Source organism: Aquila chrysaetos, chromosome 4 (assembly GCF_900496995.4).
Source record: "Aquila chrysaetos chrysaetos chromosome 4, bAquChr1.4, whole genome shotgun sequence".
In the NCBI taxonomy this organism is placed as follows: domain Eukaryota; kingdom Metazoa; phylum Chordata; class Aves; order Accipitriformes; family Accipitridae; genus Aquila; species Aquila chrysaetos.
In genome coordinates this window covers 21828171-21844255 of record NC_044007.1, presented here as the reverse complement: position 1 = coordinate 21844255, position 16085 = coordinate 21828171, and the positions used below count along the sequence as shown (strand labels likewise).

Below are 16085 nucleotides of genomic sequence, written 5' to 3'. Positions count from 1 at the left end.
GAAGCTTAATTTCACAACAGAGGACTACAAGCCAAATTTATAAAAGTACAGAATTGTTTTTAAACAAACATACTGATCTTTATAATAAACATGATAACCCATCCAATAAGAACAAGAATTCTACATGTTCATTATGGGCATTCATTAATAAGCTAATTAGTAAGTTTAGTGCTAGTTTAGCTACTGAAAAATCTTTACAATGTCTTCTTTCTGATATGTTTTCTAAGTTTCTCATGCAAATTGCAACTCATTTTCCTCCTCTCCCCTGCAAAATCCTCTGTGACGGATGACAGCTGCTGCTTGTGAACATGTATGCATGAAAGAATAAGTGAAATCTATGGCAGAATAAGCGTAATGAGATCAGTTCTGTTCAAATTAAAGAAACCAATTCCCCTTCATACCATCTTGTAACTATTTTTCTTACGTGCTCAGCAATAGTAGCTAACAGTAAACTTTACTGTATTAACTGCAACACATAAAACAAGTTAATGCCAACTTTAATACAGCAGGATTCTTAGACTGAGACTTTTCTTCTATTTCACAAAAGTGCATTATAACTGAAAGTCACTTTTTTTTTAATGAAAAAGTTGTTTCAATAGAAATTCATTCATCAACCAAATAAGAATTGTGCTAATGATCCATCTGAGAATCAAGATGGCTAGACACTATTAACTCCCATTTACTAGCTTTTACTTTGTTACTCATTCCTGTTAATTTTATATGATAGGACAGCCTTACCTTTGCAATCATCTTTTCTATGCACAGTGGGCATGATCGTACCTAAACACATATGCACAGTGGATATGAACTACGGTTTGCATTACAGGTCTCAATTCTTCTTTCCCAAATTTCAAAGTGCTATCTTGCAATCTTAACTTATACGATAACATCAATACAGAACATACAACTAGATCTACCAATCTATTACTTTTCATGCAAGAGGGATTCTATAGTGTGCATTACTGGCATTCATTAACAAGAAAAAAAGCCTGCAAAGAACAGTGTGGTGTTACTGTATCATGATTTTGTCCAATGGTTAATCCTTAATATTATAGTATTGGCCTGAAAGGAAGAAAAGGAAATGCTATAGAACAAAAAAAATGCAGATGAAAGTTAAAATACCTTTATTTCAGCCTCCTTAAATTTTAAAGTGGTCTGCCTGCTATTTTGGAATCTTACCTGATTTGGTGAACAAACAGGAAAATCTTCAACCGGTGGAATTAAACCCTGGGCAATTAACTGTCCATAGGATGGAGGAGCTTCTCTTCTTAACAGTTCAGCCTCAACCCTTGACAAATGAGTTTCAAATGATCTTTCAAAGAGAAAAGAAATTTCACAATACATAAGACTACGATGTGTGTGTGTATATATATATATTTAACAGTAAAACTACATCAGAAGTTTATAATCTGAAATAATAAATTTCAGCAGATGAAGTTTTATTAATTTAATTGAAATTTAATTGACAAAGAATATACAGTTAAGTCCTTGCAGTCATTCCTATGGGTCTGTCCAGCTGAGACAAGAACAACAAAACCAACCTAACAATAAATTCCTAAAAAAAAACCCAAAAAACAAACAAAAAAACCAAACCACCATGGGCCAAATATAAAAGGCACCATGAGAGATGCTGTGCTGGTGTCAGCTAGGATAGAGTTAATTGTCTTCCTAGTAGCTGGTATAGTGCTATGTTTTGGGTTCAGTATGAGAAGAATGTTGATAACACTGATGTTTTCAGTTGTTGCTAAGTAGTGTTTAGACTAATGTCAAGGATTTTTCAGCTTCTGATGCCCAGCCAGCAAGAAAGCTGGAGGGACACAAGAAGTTGGCACAGGACACAGCCAGGGCAGCTGACCCAAACTGGCCAGAGGGGTATTCCATACCATGCGATGTCATGTCCAGTATATAAACTGGGGGAGGGGGGCTGGGAGGGATTGCCGCTCAGGGACTAGCTGGGCATTAGTCAGCAGGTGGTGAGCAATTACATTGTGTATCACTTGTTTTGTATATTCCAATCCTTTTATTATTACTATTGTTATTTTATTAATGTTGTTATTATCATTATTAGTTTCTTCCTTTCTGTTCTATTAAACTGTTCTTATCTCAACCCACAAGTTTTACTTTTTTTCAATTCTCTCCCCCATCCCACTGGGTGAGGGGGGACTGAGTGAGCAGCTGCATGGTGCTTAGTTGCTCGCTGGGGTTAAAATGATGACAAATGCTTTTATTATTTTATAAAAATTGAAGAATGCGTAATCCTTGTATGAGATAGTCTACAATAGAAGAAACATGCTGTTAAACACAGAATTGAAGTGTTAAATACAGAATTGAGGTATTTAATTACAGAAATGCAGCTTTTCCACACTTTCTTTTTGGTAACGACATCTGAAAGCTTAACTCTCAATAGTTAAGCAATCAGAATACTTCTATCCCCTTTTCTTCACTGAAAGGGTGGTCACTCACTGAAACAGGCTTCCCAGGGAAGTGGTTGCAGCACCAAGCCTGTCAGAGTTCAAGGAGCATCTGGACGACGCTCTTAGCCATATGGTTTAGCTTTAGGTAGTCCTGCGAGGAGGAGGGAGTTGGACTCAATGATCCTCATCTGTCCCTTCCAACTTGAGATATTCTATGATTTTATGATTAACTAACCTCTTTTTACTGTCAAAGAAGAAGGAACAACACCTTTAGAAATCACACGCAACAGTAACTGTATGTCAATAAAAATGTTTCAAGTATACCATAAATTTTTAAAATATTTTCATATCTTTTAAGTTCTCAAGGCGATCTGTTCTACTTACCTTCGCTCAAACATCCTGAGTGAGTACAATTTACAAGTACATCCCAGTGCAATGACAAGCAGCAATCCACAAATAAGACTCCCAATGACAGCTGCAGTTATTACTCTAGTGGGCACAATGACTGGGCAATTCTCTTCATCACTGCCATCACCACAGTCATCTTGAGAATCACAAACCCAGCTCTCAAACACACAGCGGTTATTTTTACAATGAAAATTTCCTGGCTGACAGAAGAAACAGTTTTTTTCATCTGAACCATTAGGGCAATGATTCTGGTAGTTGCAGCGATCTGAACGAGGGTAGCAAACACCATTTCGAGAGCAGGGAAACTCATCTCTCTGGCACATGGTGCAGTTGGTTTCATCCCTTCCATTTGGACAGTGCCAGTAGCCATCACAGCGTTGCTGCTCTGTGTAGCAACCCCAATTTCCACCACATGGTATTTCCCAGGGCAAACAGAAGCCATCTACTTGATAGGTGGCATTGAATCCTCTTGCAGCATTCACTTTGTCAGCACAAAAATGCACTCTTATCTGTCCTGAGGATGAAACAACTGTAAGGGGAGCATGAGAATCAAATGCTGTTAGCACACGCAACAGCCTCCGTGGATTCTCCTCTAATCCATCGTATATTTTGACATAGTCTCCATAACCTGTACCATCAAGTTTAAAATCAGTGAATCGCAAAATTACTTTGCGATGATCACCAGTGTCTATCAGCCAGGTGCAGTTGCTTCCAGGTGGATAGAAGTCAGGATAGTTGGGAGAACTGAAAGTACCATAAAAGTATTTTAACCACTGCCCACATGTTGGCACATCACAGTCTATTTCATCTCCTAGGTCAAGACAATCAATGTTACCATCACATTTTAAAGATTCTGGAAGGCAAGTGTAAAGCTTGGTGAAGCGAGAAAGACACTGGAACTGATTGTAAGCACAAGGTTGAAAGGCAGAAGCTGTCGGAGGATTAGCTTTGGCACAGATTTCTTCATCCGAGTTGTCTCCACATTCATCCATATTATTACATTTCCAACTTTCTGGAATACACTTCCCATTAGCACAATGAAACTGGTCACAATCACAATTTGGTTCATCAGATTTCCCTGAGAGGAAAAAAAAAAAAAAAAAAGAAATTATAAAAACATTCTCTTTTTAGAATTTAGCACTTTATGGTTTGTGTCACGTTTATTTGCTGCACCAGGTAGTTCAGAATGGCAAAATAACTATTTAAAGTCTCTGTAAATCATCACAGCTTTCAGTAAGTTTCAAGATTAAACATTTTTTTCGAGTCAAAAGTCTGTCAGCACATCAGCATGAGCCTCATCCTTAGCTGCTTTCAGTCAAATAACTTTAACCCAAGCAACAAAACAATGCTCATTTATAGTGATTGAAAAATTTGGCTTATAAGGTGCTAAAAATAACTCAGAAAAATACTGTTTTTCTCCTCTATCACTCAAAATACAGAAACATTTTATCCTGCAGTACCAGTTACCTCCTCAAATTCTTTCTTGTAAAAGCAGTCAGACCTCTCTCCTATTTTCATAGGTTTCTACTTTGTACCAAAGGATTTATGGCAAGAGAGAAGCTGACAGTTGAAGATTACCTATTACCACCAACCAAAGAGAAACCTCTGTTCTGGCCTTACCTCTTCCCACTGCTCCTGCCTCTCCTCCAACCACTAAGAGGAGAGTGCAGCAAATGCAGAAATACATGCTTGCCTGAACACAAAATTATACTTTAAAAGTTAAGGATCCAAGTAGTAGTCTAGAGAACATAGAAAAGTGGTGGTGGTGTCTTTTTTTTTTTTTTTTTTTTTATTCTGGACGGGGGCATGGGAAGTTGAGACACCTTTATTTAAGAAAATGTAGTCTACTGGCTACTAGCACACTTGTAAATTCAATAATATTTTTTTCACACCTTCATTTATTAAAGTTCCAACCATGTTAAACACAGAAGCATAGCTGGGAAGCAAGCTATTTAGCCAAGTCAAATACCGCTGTATCATTTAAAATCACTGCAATTTCTAAAAATGACAGTACAGACTGTAAAATGGCCTATAAAACAAACTGCTGTGGTCAATCCTCCAAAAAAAAAAAAAAAAAAAAAATCCAAAAAATCTGCAATGCAGATGGTCCTACACAGCAGTAATTCAGGAAATAAATTACACAAATATATACTAAATCTAAATACCACTATACTTAGGGTTTTAAAAAAGAAACAGGAAAGACAGCATGATGAACTTACTGAAATATAGACTTTCCCAGGAGAAGCAGGTTCTATCTTGTTTTACAAGGGAACAATTCAGATTGGAATGGATCTCTGGAGGTCACCTAATCAAATCATCTGCTCAAAGCAAGGCTAACTGAAGTTTGATTGGGATCTTCAGGGCCTTGTCCAATCAAGTATTTTCAAATTTCCAGTGCTTAACCACACAAAGTGATAAAAGTCCTCATATCTAGCCTGAATTTCCCTTGCTGCAACTAATCTGCTGTGATAGGTCAAGTCACTCTGTTCTCCTTTTTGCTCTTTCAGTAGCTTAGAAAGCATTAAAAAGAAATACTCTACCTTGAAATAATTTTTTTTAAAAGGTGCAATGTCAGCATTTTAAAAAATTCAAAAATGCTAAGGTTTTTAAAAAATGAATGCAGGAAAAAATGAAACCAACAAGAATGATAAATGTTATAAGCACTGCTGAAGAGTGTTTAAGCCAAAAAATTTGCTGACAGAGAGTGAAAGGAGAACAAAATGTATGTGCTGCTGGTGATTAAGTTTTAGAAAATGTTTATTTCACTAAAACAACCCAGGGATCTAGTATAAATGGTATGATCATCTTGTTCTGTTACATACATATATATGTATTCATATATATATATATATGTATTATATATATATATATATATAAATAAAATACACTCACTCACACACATACACATCGTTCATAATATTAGTATGGCAAATACTTAGAACCTTGGCCTTGAATTTGAAACTTGTAAAACTGAACTACTAGACTTGTCCTGCTTAAATTGAACGACTATGCTCCACAGGTAGAAGGCAATACAGTAGAATACGCCTAAGAAGAGACATTGAACTTGTTCAAGTACTGATTATACTCTAGCTTAATGCTTCTACCTTGCAGAGCCTGGAAGAGGTTGAGTAGAAAGCTATAAAATAGACCTGTAAATACTAATGGCAATATTGTAGTAACAAACCAGGATATGATTTCAACATAAGCTCTTCCTTCTGCAGTCTTTTAAACAACCCAGAAAAGACCTGCCCACTTATCCTGATTTAGCATTTTTAATCACTGATCCTGAAGTCATTACATCAGGAAAGTTTACATATGAATCAAAAATTAGAGTCTTAAAATAATAAGAGATGTACAAAAAAATATCTTTGGAAGCTGTACCACAAAAGACTTCAGGATAGTACAAGATAATTAGCAGAACCCATGTACAGTTGTAACCAAAGGACTAACACAATCCTTCCAAGCATTTAGAGTGAACCTAGACCTCTGTACTTCCATTAACTCTATTTTCCACTCTACATCACCATTAGTAAACTCTGTCCCACTCTGATACCCATAACTAAAAAGGCTGATAAATTAAAAGTGGTGAGAGGAAGACAGAGGGAAGACAGACAAGTAAAGTGACACAAATTTACCTTCTAGTCAAGTACCCTTCCTAACTGTAATGCTTTTTTTGTTGTTATTGTTTTGTTTGTTTAAAATGAAATATGAGTATTTACCTGGAAGATATTATTTACTTTAAACAAGAACTAATTCAAACAATTTACATGGCCTATCTTCCATATCAGATTTTAAACATGGAGCTCCCTAATGGTCCCTTATGGGCTTGTAATCTGTATTGTTTCTACCATTCCAGCACAAGTAGGTCTAACTTGCATCCATGTAACTGAAGTATTACTATTTTTCCCCTTCTTCTGAGATCACATGCCACCTTTGAGAGTAGCCTTAACAACACTGAATTAAATAGTCTGTTGAGACATTAAACTGAGCACTACTGCATGATGCTAATGAGAAGAAATCAAACAACATAATGGCACAGTTGAATGTACAACAAAAATGTTGTTAGTATTTCAGAAGTCTCCTTCTCACACTCAAAAGTGAAAATGATCAGATGATTATTAAAGCAGGTTTTCAACTCTTCTGCTATACACAGGCCAGTTTAGAACATTAGAAGACTACTCTGATCACTGAAACACTACGTTTCCACCTCAATTGTGAAATACTTCCTAAGTATCATATCAAATGCAGGGACCAAGCTCAAACCAAAGTTTCAGTACAGTTCCAACCAACCAGCCCCTCCCCCCCCCAAACAAAACGTTTTTTTTTTTTAAAGACATTTAAAAACATAGGATAAAGTCTTAAGTGCTCTAAACCAAGTACTACTCCATGGCACTAACAAGAAGAAATCAAGTAACAGAAAAAACTGCTTATTGTTGAAAACATTACAGCTTCTTCCAAGAGGGGTTACATCATGAAATTGTTTCAAGATTGGAGGAAAAGAGAAGAAAGGATTTTTCAGAAAAACTCTACTGAGCTTGTGGCTTGCCTCCGCTGCTCATTCCACACCCTTATCCAAAATGTCCTTCCTTCTCAAAGCCCCTCAGGCCGGAATGCTGCCTTCCCCCTGCACCTACAAGGAGAGGGAGATAAACAGGGCAGAAGCCGATGCCTCACACCGGATAACAGTGTGCGCGTGGGCGGTTCGCAGAAACAGTAGTAGAGCATGACTGATTAGACAGTGGCTCCCACCCCCATCATCATCTTTGGTGAGATGGCAAGCAAAGCACAGGTAGAACATTGCCCTGAAAGCTGAGCCAGCATCAAATGCAAGGCTACATTACTTCTCCCAAGACTTGCTAAGCTGCAAGGAGCTGAACCGTAGAGGGAACTTTTTCGTAAGCTTGAAAACAGGCGATAGAGAGAGATAAGCCCCCCTGGAAACTTCAGGTTTGTGAAAGACGCTGACAGGGTGGAGAAAGTCATTACAAAGAGTACAGATTACAGACCAGGAACAAATATGGCTTAGGCTAGAGGAGATCAGGACTCATTTTACTGAATTTTGGTGGAATAGTTTTGAAGATGGGTGGCAGTGGATAGGTGTAAGAGTATGAGTTGTTTTATGGAGAGGAGTTAAAATTTGGCGCACAGAGATTTGGACCAGTCCAGAGAGTGGATATAGGCATATATTGGGAGCAAGAGAACGTGAAACTGTTATGAAAACAAAGAAGAATATAATCCAGTATTTGGGACGTTCAGGACGTAGAACACCAAAATCATGCTATTGCATAAAACTGTAATACCTCTTAAGGCCAAGAAGAAGTTTGGAACTAGTCTTTACCCATGACTGGCTTCCTCCTCTCTCTTGGCAACAGCTACTAGGGCAAGAATTGCCCACAAAACAGTCTCAAACTATTACTGCTAGTAACTAGCTTATATCGCATACTTGAACTATCCAAGAAAAATTCTGTGTGTACAGAACCATGTCTGTACTTGGCTAGATAATCCATCATATTAATATGTGGGGTTTTTTTATTTTTTTAAAGATAGTATACCTTCTGGAGATGGGAAAAAATTATGCAATTTCTATGAGAAATGTAAAAGAAATCCTGCCATTTCTTCCCTCTCCTGCCGTATTTACGGTACTCAGAAGTCTACCCAACTATTTTAACAAACTAATTTTAGTCTTATGAAAACATTTCAAATCTTAAACTGTTAAAAAAACCTTCCAGTTGCCTAGTATTAATAGTGAATTTTTTTCCTCTCCAAATCATTCACTCTGCTTATTACTGTAATCATTGATTCCCACTTTGAATATTCAAGTTGTGCATGGGATCAAAATACTTTACACAATGTTTATTTTCCCTGATTTCAATAAGCCTTGAAGTGACTACAGGAAATACATATACTGTACCCTGCTACAAGTAAGTAGTTCTTGAAACAGGAAACAAAAAATGAAACCATAAAACTGTACTAGGTATCATTTGAAACATACCAGCAAAGTAGGCTAATCTGAAGCCTTTTCTGGAGATGCTATCGTCTGAATGAAATCTGATCCAAACATGATCCTGCGAAGAGATATATGGTGAAGGAATGGAGGAGCCGCAAGCTCTATACCCTTCGATGTTCTTGTAGCTTCCAATTGTTAACCAATCTGAGCTGCATCGTCGTGATCCCTGAACATCAAAATCTTGAAAGCTGAAAGGAAAGAGAAAAAAAAAAAAGTAAAAATTGCTACTGAACTAACTGGATATTACACAACCAAGCTGATAAATTACTACACATAAAAATGGAAATTAGCTGTAAGTTCTTTTTTGGTCTGAAATAAAAAGAGCAGCTTCTCTACCCATGTAAAAATAGGATTTAACCTTGTGGTGATGATGCTTTTACATTATGAGGACAGCAAGAATCCATTCACTCAACCAAAATATTGCATCCACTATTTAAAGCAGCTCAGTTTTGCTACAAAAAACACATTAAGCAAGCTTCATCTAAAAACAAACAAACAAATTCTGTTCATGAAATTGTCTTTATGAATCTCATTTCATGACTTTCATATGCTACTAAGTGGTTTTATTTAACCCAAATTTCATCAGAACTTTAGCTAATGCTACACCTAGCCAATGATATGACTTGACATTACAAATACAGCTAAATTGTTCAAAACTATGATTTCAGATCAGATTTTCTCCCAGTTGCACTACTTGGTTACCCAACAGGTATGTCATGGTATGGCTACAACTATAGTAAGACAGACTGTCATGGTAATGAAGTGTGAATGGGAGACAGTCAGGGCAAAACAGGTCTGTACAGACAGCAGAGCAGTAAACCAGAAATGAAATGTGAAATGTATGAGTGGAAAAAAACAACGTGAGAGGAAAAAAAGTTTTATTAAAAATAAACCAGTATGAAAAAGTTTAGAAAGCATACTAGTAGATGAACAGTTCTACCTACTTTACATTGCATTTATGGCAGTTTAATATTTAGTAGAAAGATTGTTTAAATTAAAAAGCAGTACTTTAAATAAGTAACTGATGTCAAAGCAAATACTTCATAATGAAGAGCTGCTTCTTAGGTCAGCAAGTCTGTACTGGAAACTGAAGTAAATCTTCAGCTAATGTAGTTTCATGATCAGCCTATGAAGCAGTACTAATTTGTATCTTGACAGTAAAAACAAGCCTAGATTTCCCTTATGGCAGTAATGGGGAATGAACTGACGAGAACTTGAACCTATGATAAAACTTTTTTACATTACTTCTTCAGAGAAGTTACAAGATACATGAAACTGTGAGGAGCTCCCTGCACCAAAACTCAGCATTTCCAAAACTGCAATCATATCTACTGATTTACTATTTGCACCCTGTCATTTTTAAGCACACCATGAAACTTCACAGCAATGAAGCATTATAGAATTTCCCCTACACGTTTTTAAATGCAAAATTCCTATATTTCAGAGACATTAAAAAGAAATCAAATGAATAAGCATGTAGAAGTTTTTTCTAGTCGCCAATTCTCCAGCTGAAAACAAATGCTATGTGGCTGTGTGAGAGCAAATCAGATGAACGGAAAGGCAGAAAACACACAAAACAGAAATTCTACATTTACAGGAAGGAAGAAGAAATCGGTACATACGCAACTGGCAGTTAAAAAAGTCTAGGCACTACTTCTTCAATCCATATGGTTAATACAGGAGCACTGTTACCTTATAGTAATGATCTCCCCTGGGTTTGCATGGATGTACCAGCTACAGTTGATGCGGGCAGGATACTCAGAGGGCCACCCTGGACTTGTGATTGTCCCACTTGGTGATCGAATTTGTTCTGGAATATCTCCACAAGCTAAAAAATACATATATATTGAAAGCAATTTGATTAATTCCATATTTTTTTTTAAAGCCAGTAGGACAAAAAAAAAAAAAAAAATCAGCACTAATCAGGGAAAATATCACACTGAATTAGATGATGTAGCAATAAAAACATGTCTAAAGGAGTTCATAATGGAACATGTCAGCCAAAAGATGTTTTCCAATGTTGCCAGTGCAGACTTTTATACTAATGTCAATTAGTACTACAGATTAAAAAAGATTATTCTATACAGACTTTGACAACTTTATTACTGAAGTGAAAGATTTCGTATTTCCTATTTTTATTTTTAGCCTTCACAAAGATTCAGTTCAATTTAACCATGCATTTACACCTCATACTGACAAACGCATTAGAAGGTGAAAAATAAATTAAAGCTAAATAATCAAGTAGCTGAAATTTCCTGTCTCAGGAAGACCCAGTGCCTGGCCATCACTTAAATACCCCCTTCCAGCCCTTGGCATGGAAACGATCTTCAAACACATGATTCCAAATGGATGGAAGGCAAAGAACACTTACTGCAACACACTTCATTTATAGATATTAAAAGTTAGGTTCACAAGAGATTTTTCTTGAGACGGACTTGCATAACTATATTTCTGATAACGGACTAGAAAGCTTATATTTATAGGATTAATTCTATGCAGCTGAAGTAACTCAGCCATTTGTATTCTTACTTTATTATAGGTGTAGCTTTCTGCATTGGCCTTAACTCAGCTGCTTGTTCCTTTCACTGAAGTGTTCCCAGCTCTGCTGATTTTATTTCAAGTAATGTTCTTACTAGTTTTGTGGTTTTGTTTTGCTGGGGTTTTTTCCCCCCCTTAGCAGCCTTATATCCAACACCTGTCATATAGCATATTCACAACCATCACATAAATAGGAAGGCCAGAATACTTCTGCTACAGAGCTTGAAATTATGAGGAAGTTTCAGAGGTCAGAAAACACATTAAAACTAATTGCCCTCTATGCTCTTATTTTACAATTTCCTCACTGCTAGTCCAAAACTTGAAAGCTCTCAAAGTTTACTGGTAGCACAATCAGTTATGCACAGTAGTTCAAACACAAGAACTATTACAAATGAGGAAGCGTGTTCATTATTGTCTGATGATCAAAAGCTGTTAGAATTTTTAAAATTTTGAATATGTATTTGATTAAAATAACAAATCGGAACTGATGCAGTGAACAAACATGATGAAGAATGAACTGCATTTGTAACAGTGCAAGAGTTGTAATAATGTAATTTGTAAACAGATTATTAATTTTTTCTATTTTTATCCACAATTAAGCTTTTAAGATAATTTTTCAAGACTACAGGGACCTGAGATTACTGTCCAGCTCTAATACAGTAAAAAGCTATATTCTTAAATTATTATTACTTAAAAATATTCTATATGGAATAACATACATTTCTAAAAATAGGTTTAAAAGGATTAAGAGACAAAAATGCTGGCATATGCCTGGATTTTCTGTATTAGCTTAAATATAGAAATCTAGAAACAAAACTCAGTAAATTTAATGTTTTCAAGTACAGCTGTAAGAAAACACTGCTTTAATAGTTTTTCACGTTTCTTATTAGAGCTTCATTCATGCTGCACAGTTAAGTATTAATATAATTTAGCTACAGAACACAGGACCTCTCCTAATATCTAGGGATGAAAAAGTCTCAAAATAAAGATATTATTTTATTTGAATATTCAATCAACTATTCACTGGAAACCTTGTTTTAATTTTGAGTAAACCCTATAGGTGGTGCTCTAATACCATGATATTTTGGAACAGTGCTCCTGTGTGAATGATCTGGATATACTTTACATCTGTTCAGACAAGAAACTGAAGGACTGGAGAGAAAAACTGGTTATTCACAATTAAATGTTGAAGTAAAATAGCAGTTTTAACAGGTTCGAAACAAAAACGTGCAAAAAAGTAGAAGAATGTGTAAAACATTTTGTACCAAGCTGGCAGATGTTGGCAAGCAATTCCATGCACTACTTGGTTACTACTGAAATAGTACTCAGCTTAAAATAAATTGCCTTCAGGTGAAATTTATGCTATTACAACATTCACCTGGTTTTAGATATTTACAAACTGACATAGGAGATTTTGTCACTGAGAACCTGTAAGGAAGCTTTTAAAATATCCCTGACAAAGAAAAACCTTACACTACAAAATAAAAATACTCCATTCAACACATGTTCATTCCGTTTTACAAAGTTCACCTCCAAAAACTTAAGCATGCTAGAAATACATGTACACCACATGTCTATTAAATAGAAACCTCCAAACACTGCTAGCAACTGTAAATTACTATGCAATTAGCTCTGCAAATTCCTATGCTGGCACAGCGCACCATGACAACTATAACCTACTCAATCCAATCCCTGCAGTAGTACAAGCAGTAACTTTTACTTGTTACATGAGGTTGAATGGAAGAAATTCCACATGGAAAGCCTGTATAACAAAGATAGTATTTTCAGGGCACCATGAAAACTTCCAGTTTTACTCAAATTCAGTTTTTTTAGCCTTTGTTTGCAATACCAGACATATCCCTATATTTTCTATATTTTTTTTACTTAAGATGGCCTTTTCTCTGTTTCCACCAAAGCTAACACTAAAAAGCTGAGGGCAAAATATGACCGTTTCCAGCACCATCTAATATGGGAAGAGAGAAGACGACTAAGGAGGGCATGAGGAAGCAACAGTGATCACAGGCACTAAAATACAGGGTGGAGTGAACAATACTGTACTTCTGCTGTAGAAGAGAGAAAAACCAAACGGAAGAAAGTGTGCATATGACAAAATGGGGGTTCAAAAAACAAAACGGAATGGACTTGAAAAGGGAATTACAGCTTCCTTAACTTCAGGTTAGCTAGATAAGCTGAATGTACTTGTGTACTTGGTATACATCCATGAACTGAAATCTTATAACTTGGGAGACAACAGAAATCTCCCATTTGCTTAAAAAGTGTATAAAGGTCAAGATCATCTGTGTAAGAAGCTGCACTTCAGAAGTGCTGTCATTTTCAGAGAGAATAATTTCTCAGAAAGATTTTTAAAATCAAGGATAACTTTTTGAAACAGAACGGTTTTTAAAGGAATCTACTTTATAAAGACAATAGCAAGCCCATCAAAATCAATTCCTGACCCTCTGCTTAACTAGGATGTTTCTTCTAAAGCTTTTGAGAATATAATGTAACATCCATTTTATTCATGTGTTTGTAAACATGGTCAAGAAGGACATGGGAATCAAAAAACCAATTCAACTGTAGTGCGTAAACCAGAAATCTATCAATAGAAGCAAACATCTTTACACTAAGTTGTGGAGAATTTGCACTTCTAATTTCAATTGCTAATGGCCCTGCAGGTATTTGTCATAGGTCAGTTATGGCTATAGGAACTTAAAATTACAGGAAAACTGACTAAGTTTGGAATAATTTATTAGAAGTATTAAAAATACATAAGAAAACTGCGGAATGAAAATCAGGAGTCAGAAAAAGAGGAGATGAGTTTGCAACCGAGGCAGAAGCACAAAACAAACTGACAAGGTTACATCATAAAGAAGCAAAGACACACAGTGATGCATGTCCAAGATGTTTTCAAATCTCATGCTGGTGGCTCTAAGATTTTTGGGTGGAACAAATCCCTCCTGCACAACCATTTCTACATGGTGTTTTCTCTGCCTACATTCCTCTCAATTCCCCTATATTCTTTGGCACAGTTCTGCTCATCCATCTCCTACATGCTTAAAACTCTTTCCTTTGTAAGCCTTTATTTCATTAACAATCAATATGCAAATCTGTTACTTTGCTATAATATAACTCTGTTCAGTAGACTGCAATACTATAATTAGGACTGAAGATGTTTCACAGACTAAAGTGCAAAATAATCGTCAAAAAAACCTGCTGAGAGAATAAGCTGCACACATGGTTTTCTGGTGTGTATGGATTTTCTTGTGGACTTCTTAAAACCACATACAACAGTTTTCCTTATTCCCTTCTTCCTGAAATTTGTTCACGACCCCACATTACAGAACATGGCCGTGAACTACCTATGGGGTGTTGACTGGTAAACAGAAGAGAGCCAATGAAAACTTTACAGTACGAAATTCAACTTGCAAGTTATAACAAGAAAATAATTAAGAAACCTATGCAAAAATTCTGTAGCAAGATCTAGAGAAGTAAAGTACCTGTAGTAACAGCGAACAACATGTCAAAGAAAAAAGTCACTTCAGAAAAGCAGGGAAAGGGAGATTAGGGATTTATCTTCACAGTAATGCCAGGAGATTAGTTGAAAAGATAAAAGAATTAGCTTTCAATGTGAACCACAAGATGATAAGGTATGCATTATATTGGACACGGTAAGGACATGAATGCAGCTGGATAAATGATCTGAAGGTGTTTAAAACAGCTTAGAATAAAAAGAGAATAATGTTGTGATAAAGTCTAAACCATGAATAGGGAGGATAATTATTGCATTTGTAACTCTCAGGAGCCACTGAAAGTCTTATTTGGAGAACTACAGGGGAGGAAGGCACAGGAATTTTTGCCTTCAGGTCAAGCTGAAAAGCTTTAATTTAAAATGCCCTTTGCTCTGCAATACAGAGACACGCTCAGCAAAAAGGAATCATTATGGTTTTGTTTTGGTTTGTTTTTTTTAATTGTTGTGAACTAGTGTTTTCACCAGTGTAGAAGTTCTTTAAAACAGAGGGGGCAGAGGGATTGGTTTTGCAGTTGTGACAATTATGGTGCAACATACCCTAAAGACAGACCTGAAAATACTTCTCAATTTTTCAGATTTTAAAGGCATAAACACTTGTTCTCTAGTGATAGCTTATATGCAAGAGACAACATTCCATTACTGCTGTTGGTAGAAAAAGCATGCTCATATATTAGAGGTGTACCTGTAACTTGGCAGATATAATATACAGCAGAAGCATAAATACCAAAGACCACAGAGGTCTGTGCTATTAAAACATAATTTAGTAAGGTAGGTCATGTAGCCTTACAGCAGCAGCATGACAGGAAATCTACCATCAAGACAATCATTTCATTTTAAATCCCTTCTCAGTAGCAACTGTCCAAGAAATTCGCTTGCTTGATTTCAACACCAAGTTAAAGTTGGATTTAGAAAGATTAAAGGCCAGATGTCTTTGGTTCTATTTTACAGAAACTCTGCTTAAAATTGTTCTGATAAATATAAAGCTGTCCAGGTATGCTTGATGAAATATATAATCTGCAAGTTCAAAAACATGTTTGGGAGATCCAGACTGTTTCAAAGGAACTCAAAAATCATCTAAATCCATCCCCATCTTTTATACTTGGACCATATACCCAAGATGTACATACAAAGAACTGTAAGAAAAACGCCACTGCGTCTGTCTACATGCTTTCTTCAGGTTTTCATTAAC

General features: G+C 36.1%; 1 protein-coding gene across 2 annotated transcripts in view; it reads right to left on the bottom strand.

Moving 5' to 3' along the window:
• The window catches only part of LRP12 (LDL receptor related protein 12), a 53250-nt gene that overhangs the window by 5745 nt on the left and 31420 nt on the right, over positions 1–16085 (bottom strand). For both annotated transcript variants that reach the window (XM_030012327.2, XM_030012326.2), the window contains 4 exons: positions 10522–10657; positions 8815–9017; positions 2799–3900; positions 1180–1312 (listed from right to left, as the gene is read on the bottom strand). In XM_030012327.2, the coding sequence (XP_029868187.1) occupies positions 1180–1312; positions 2799–3900; positions 8815–9017; positions 10522–10657 (1574 nt within the window). The remainder of the gene's footprint in view (positions 1–1179; positions 1313–2798; positions 3901–8814; positions 9018–10521; positions 10658–16085) is intronic.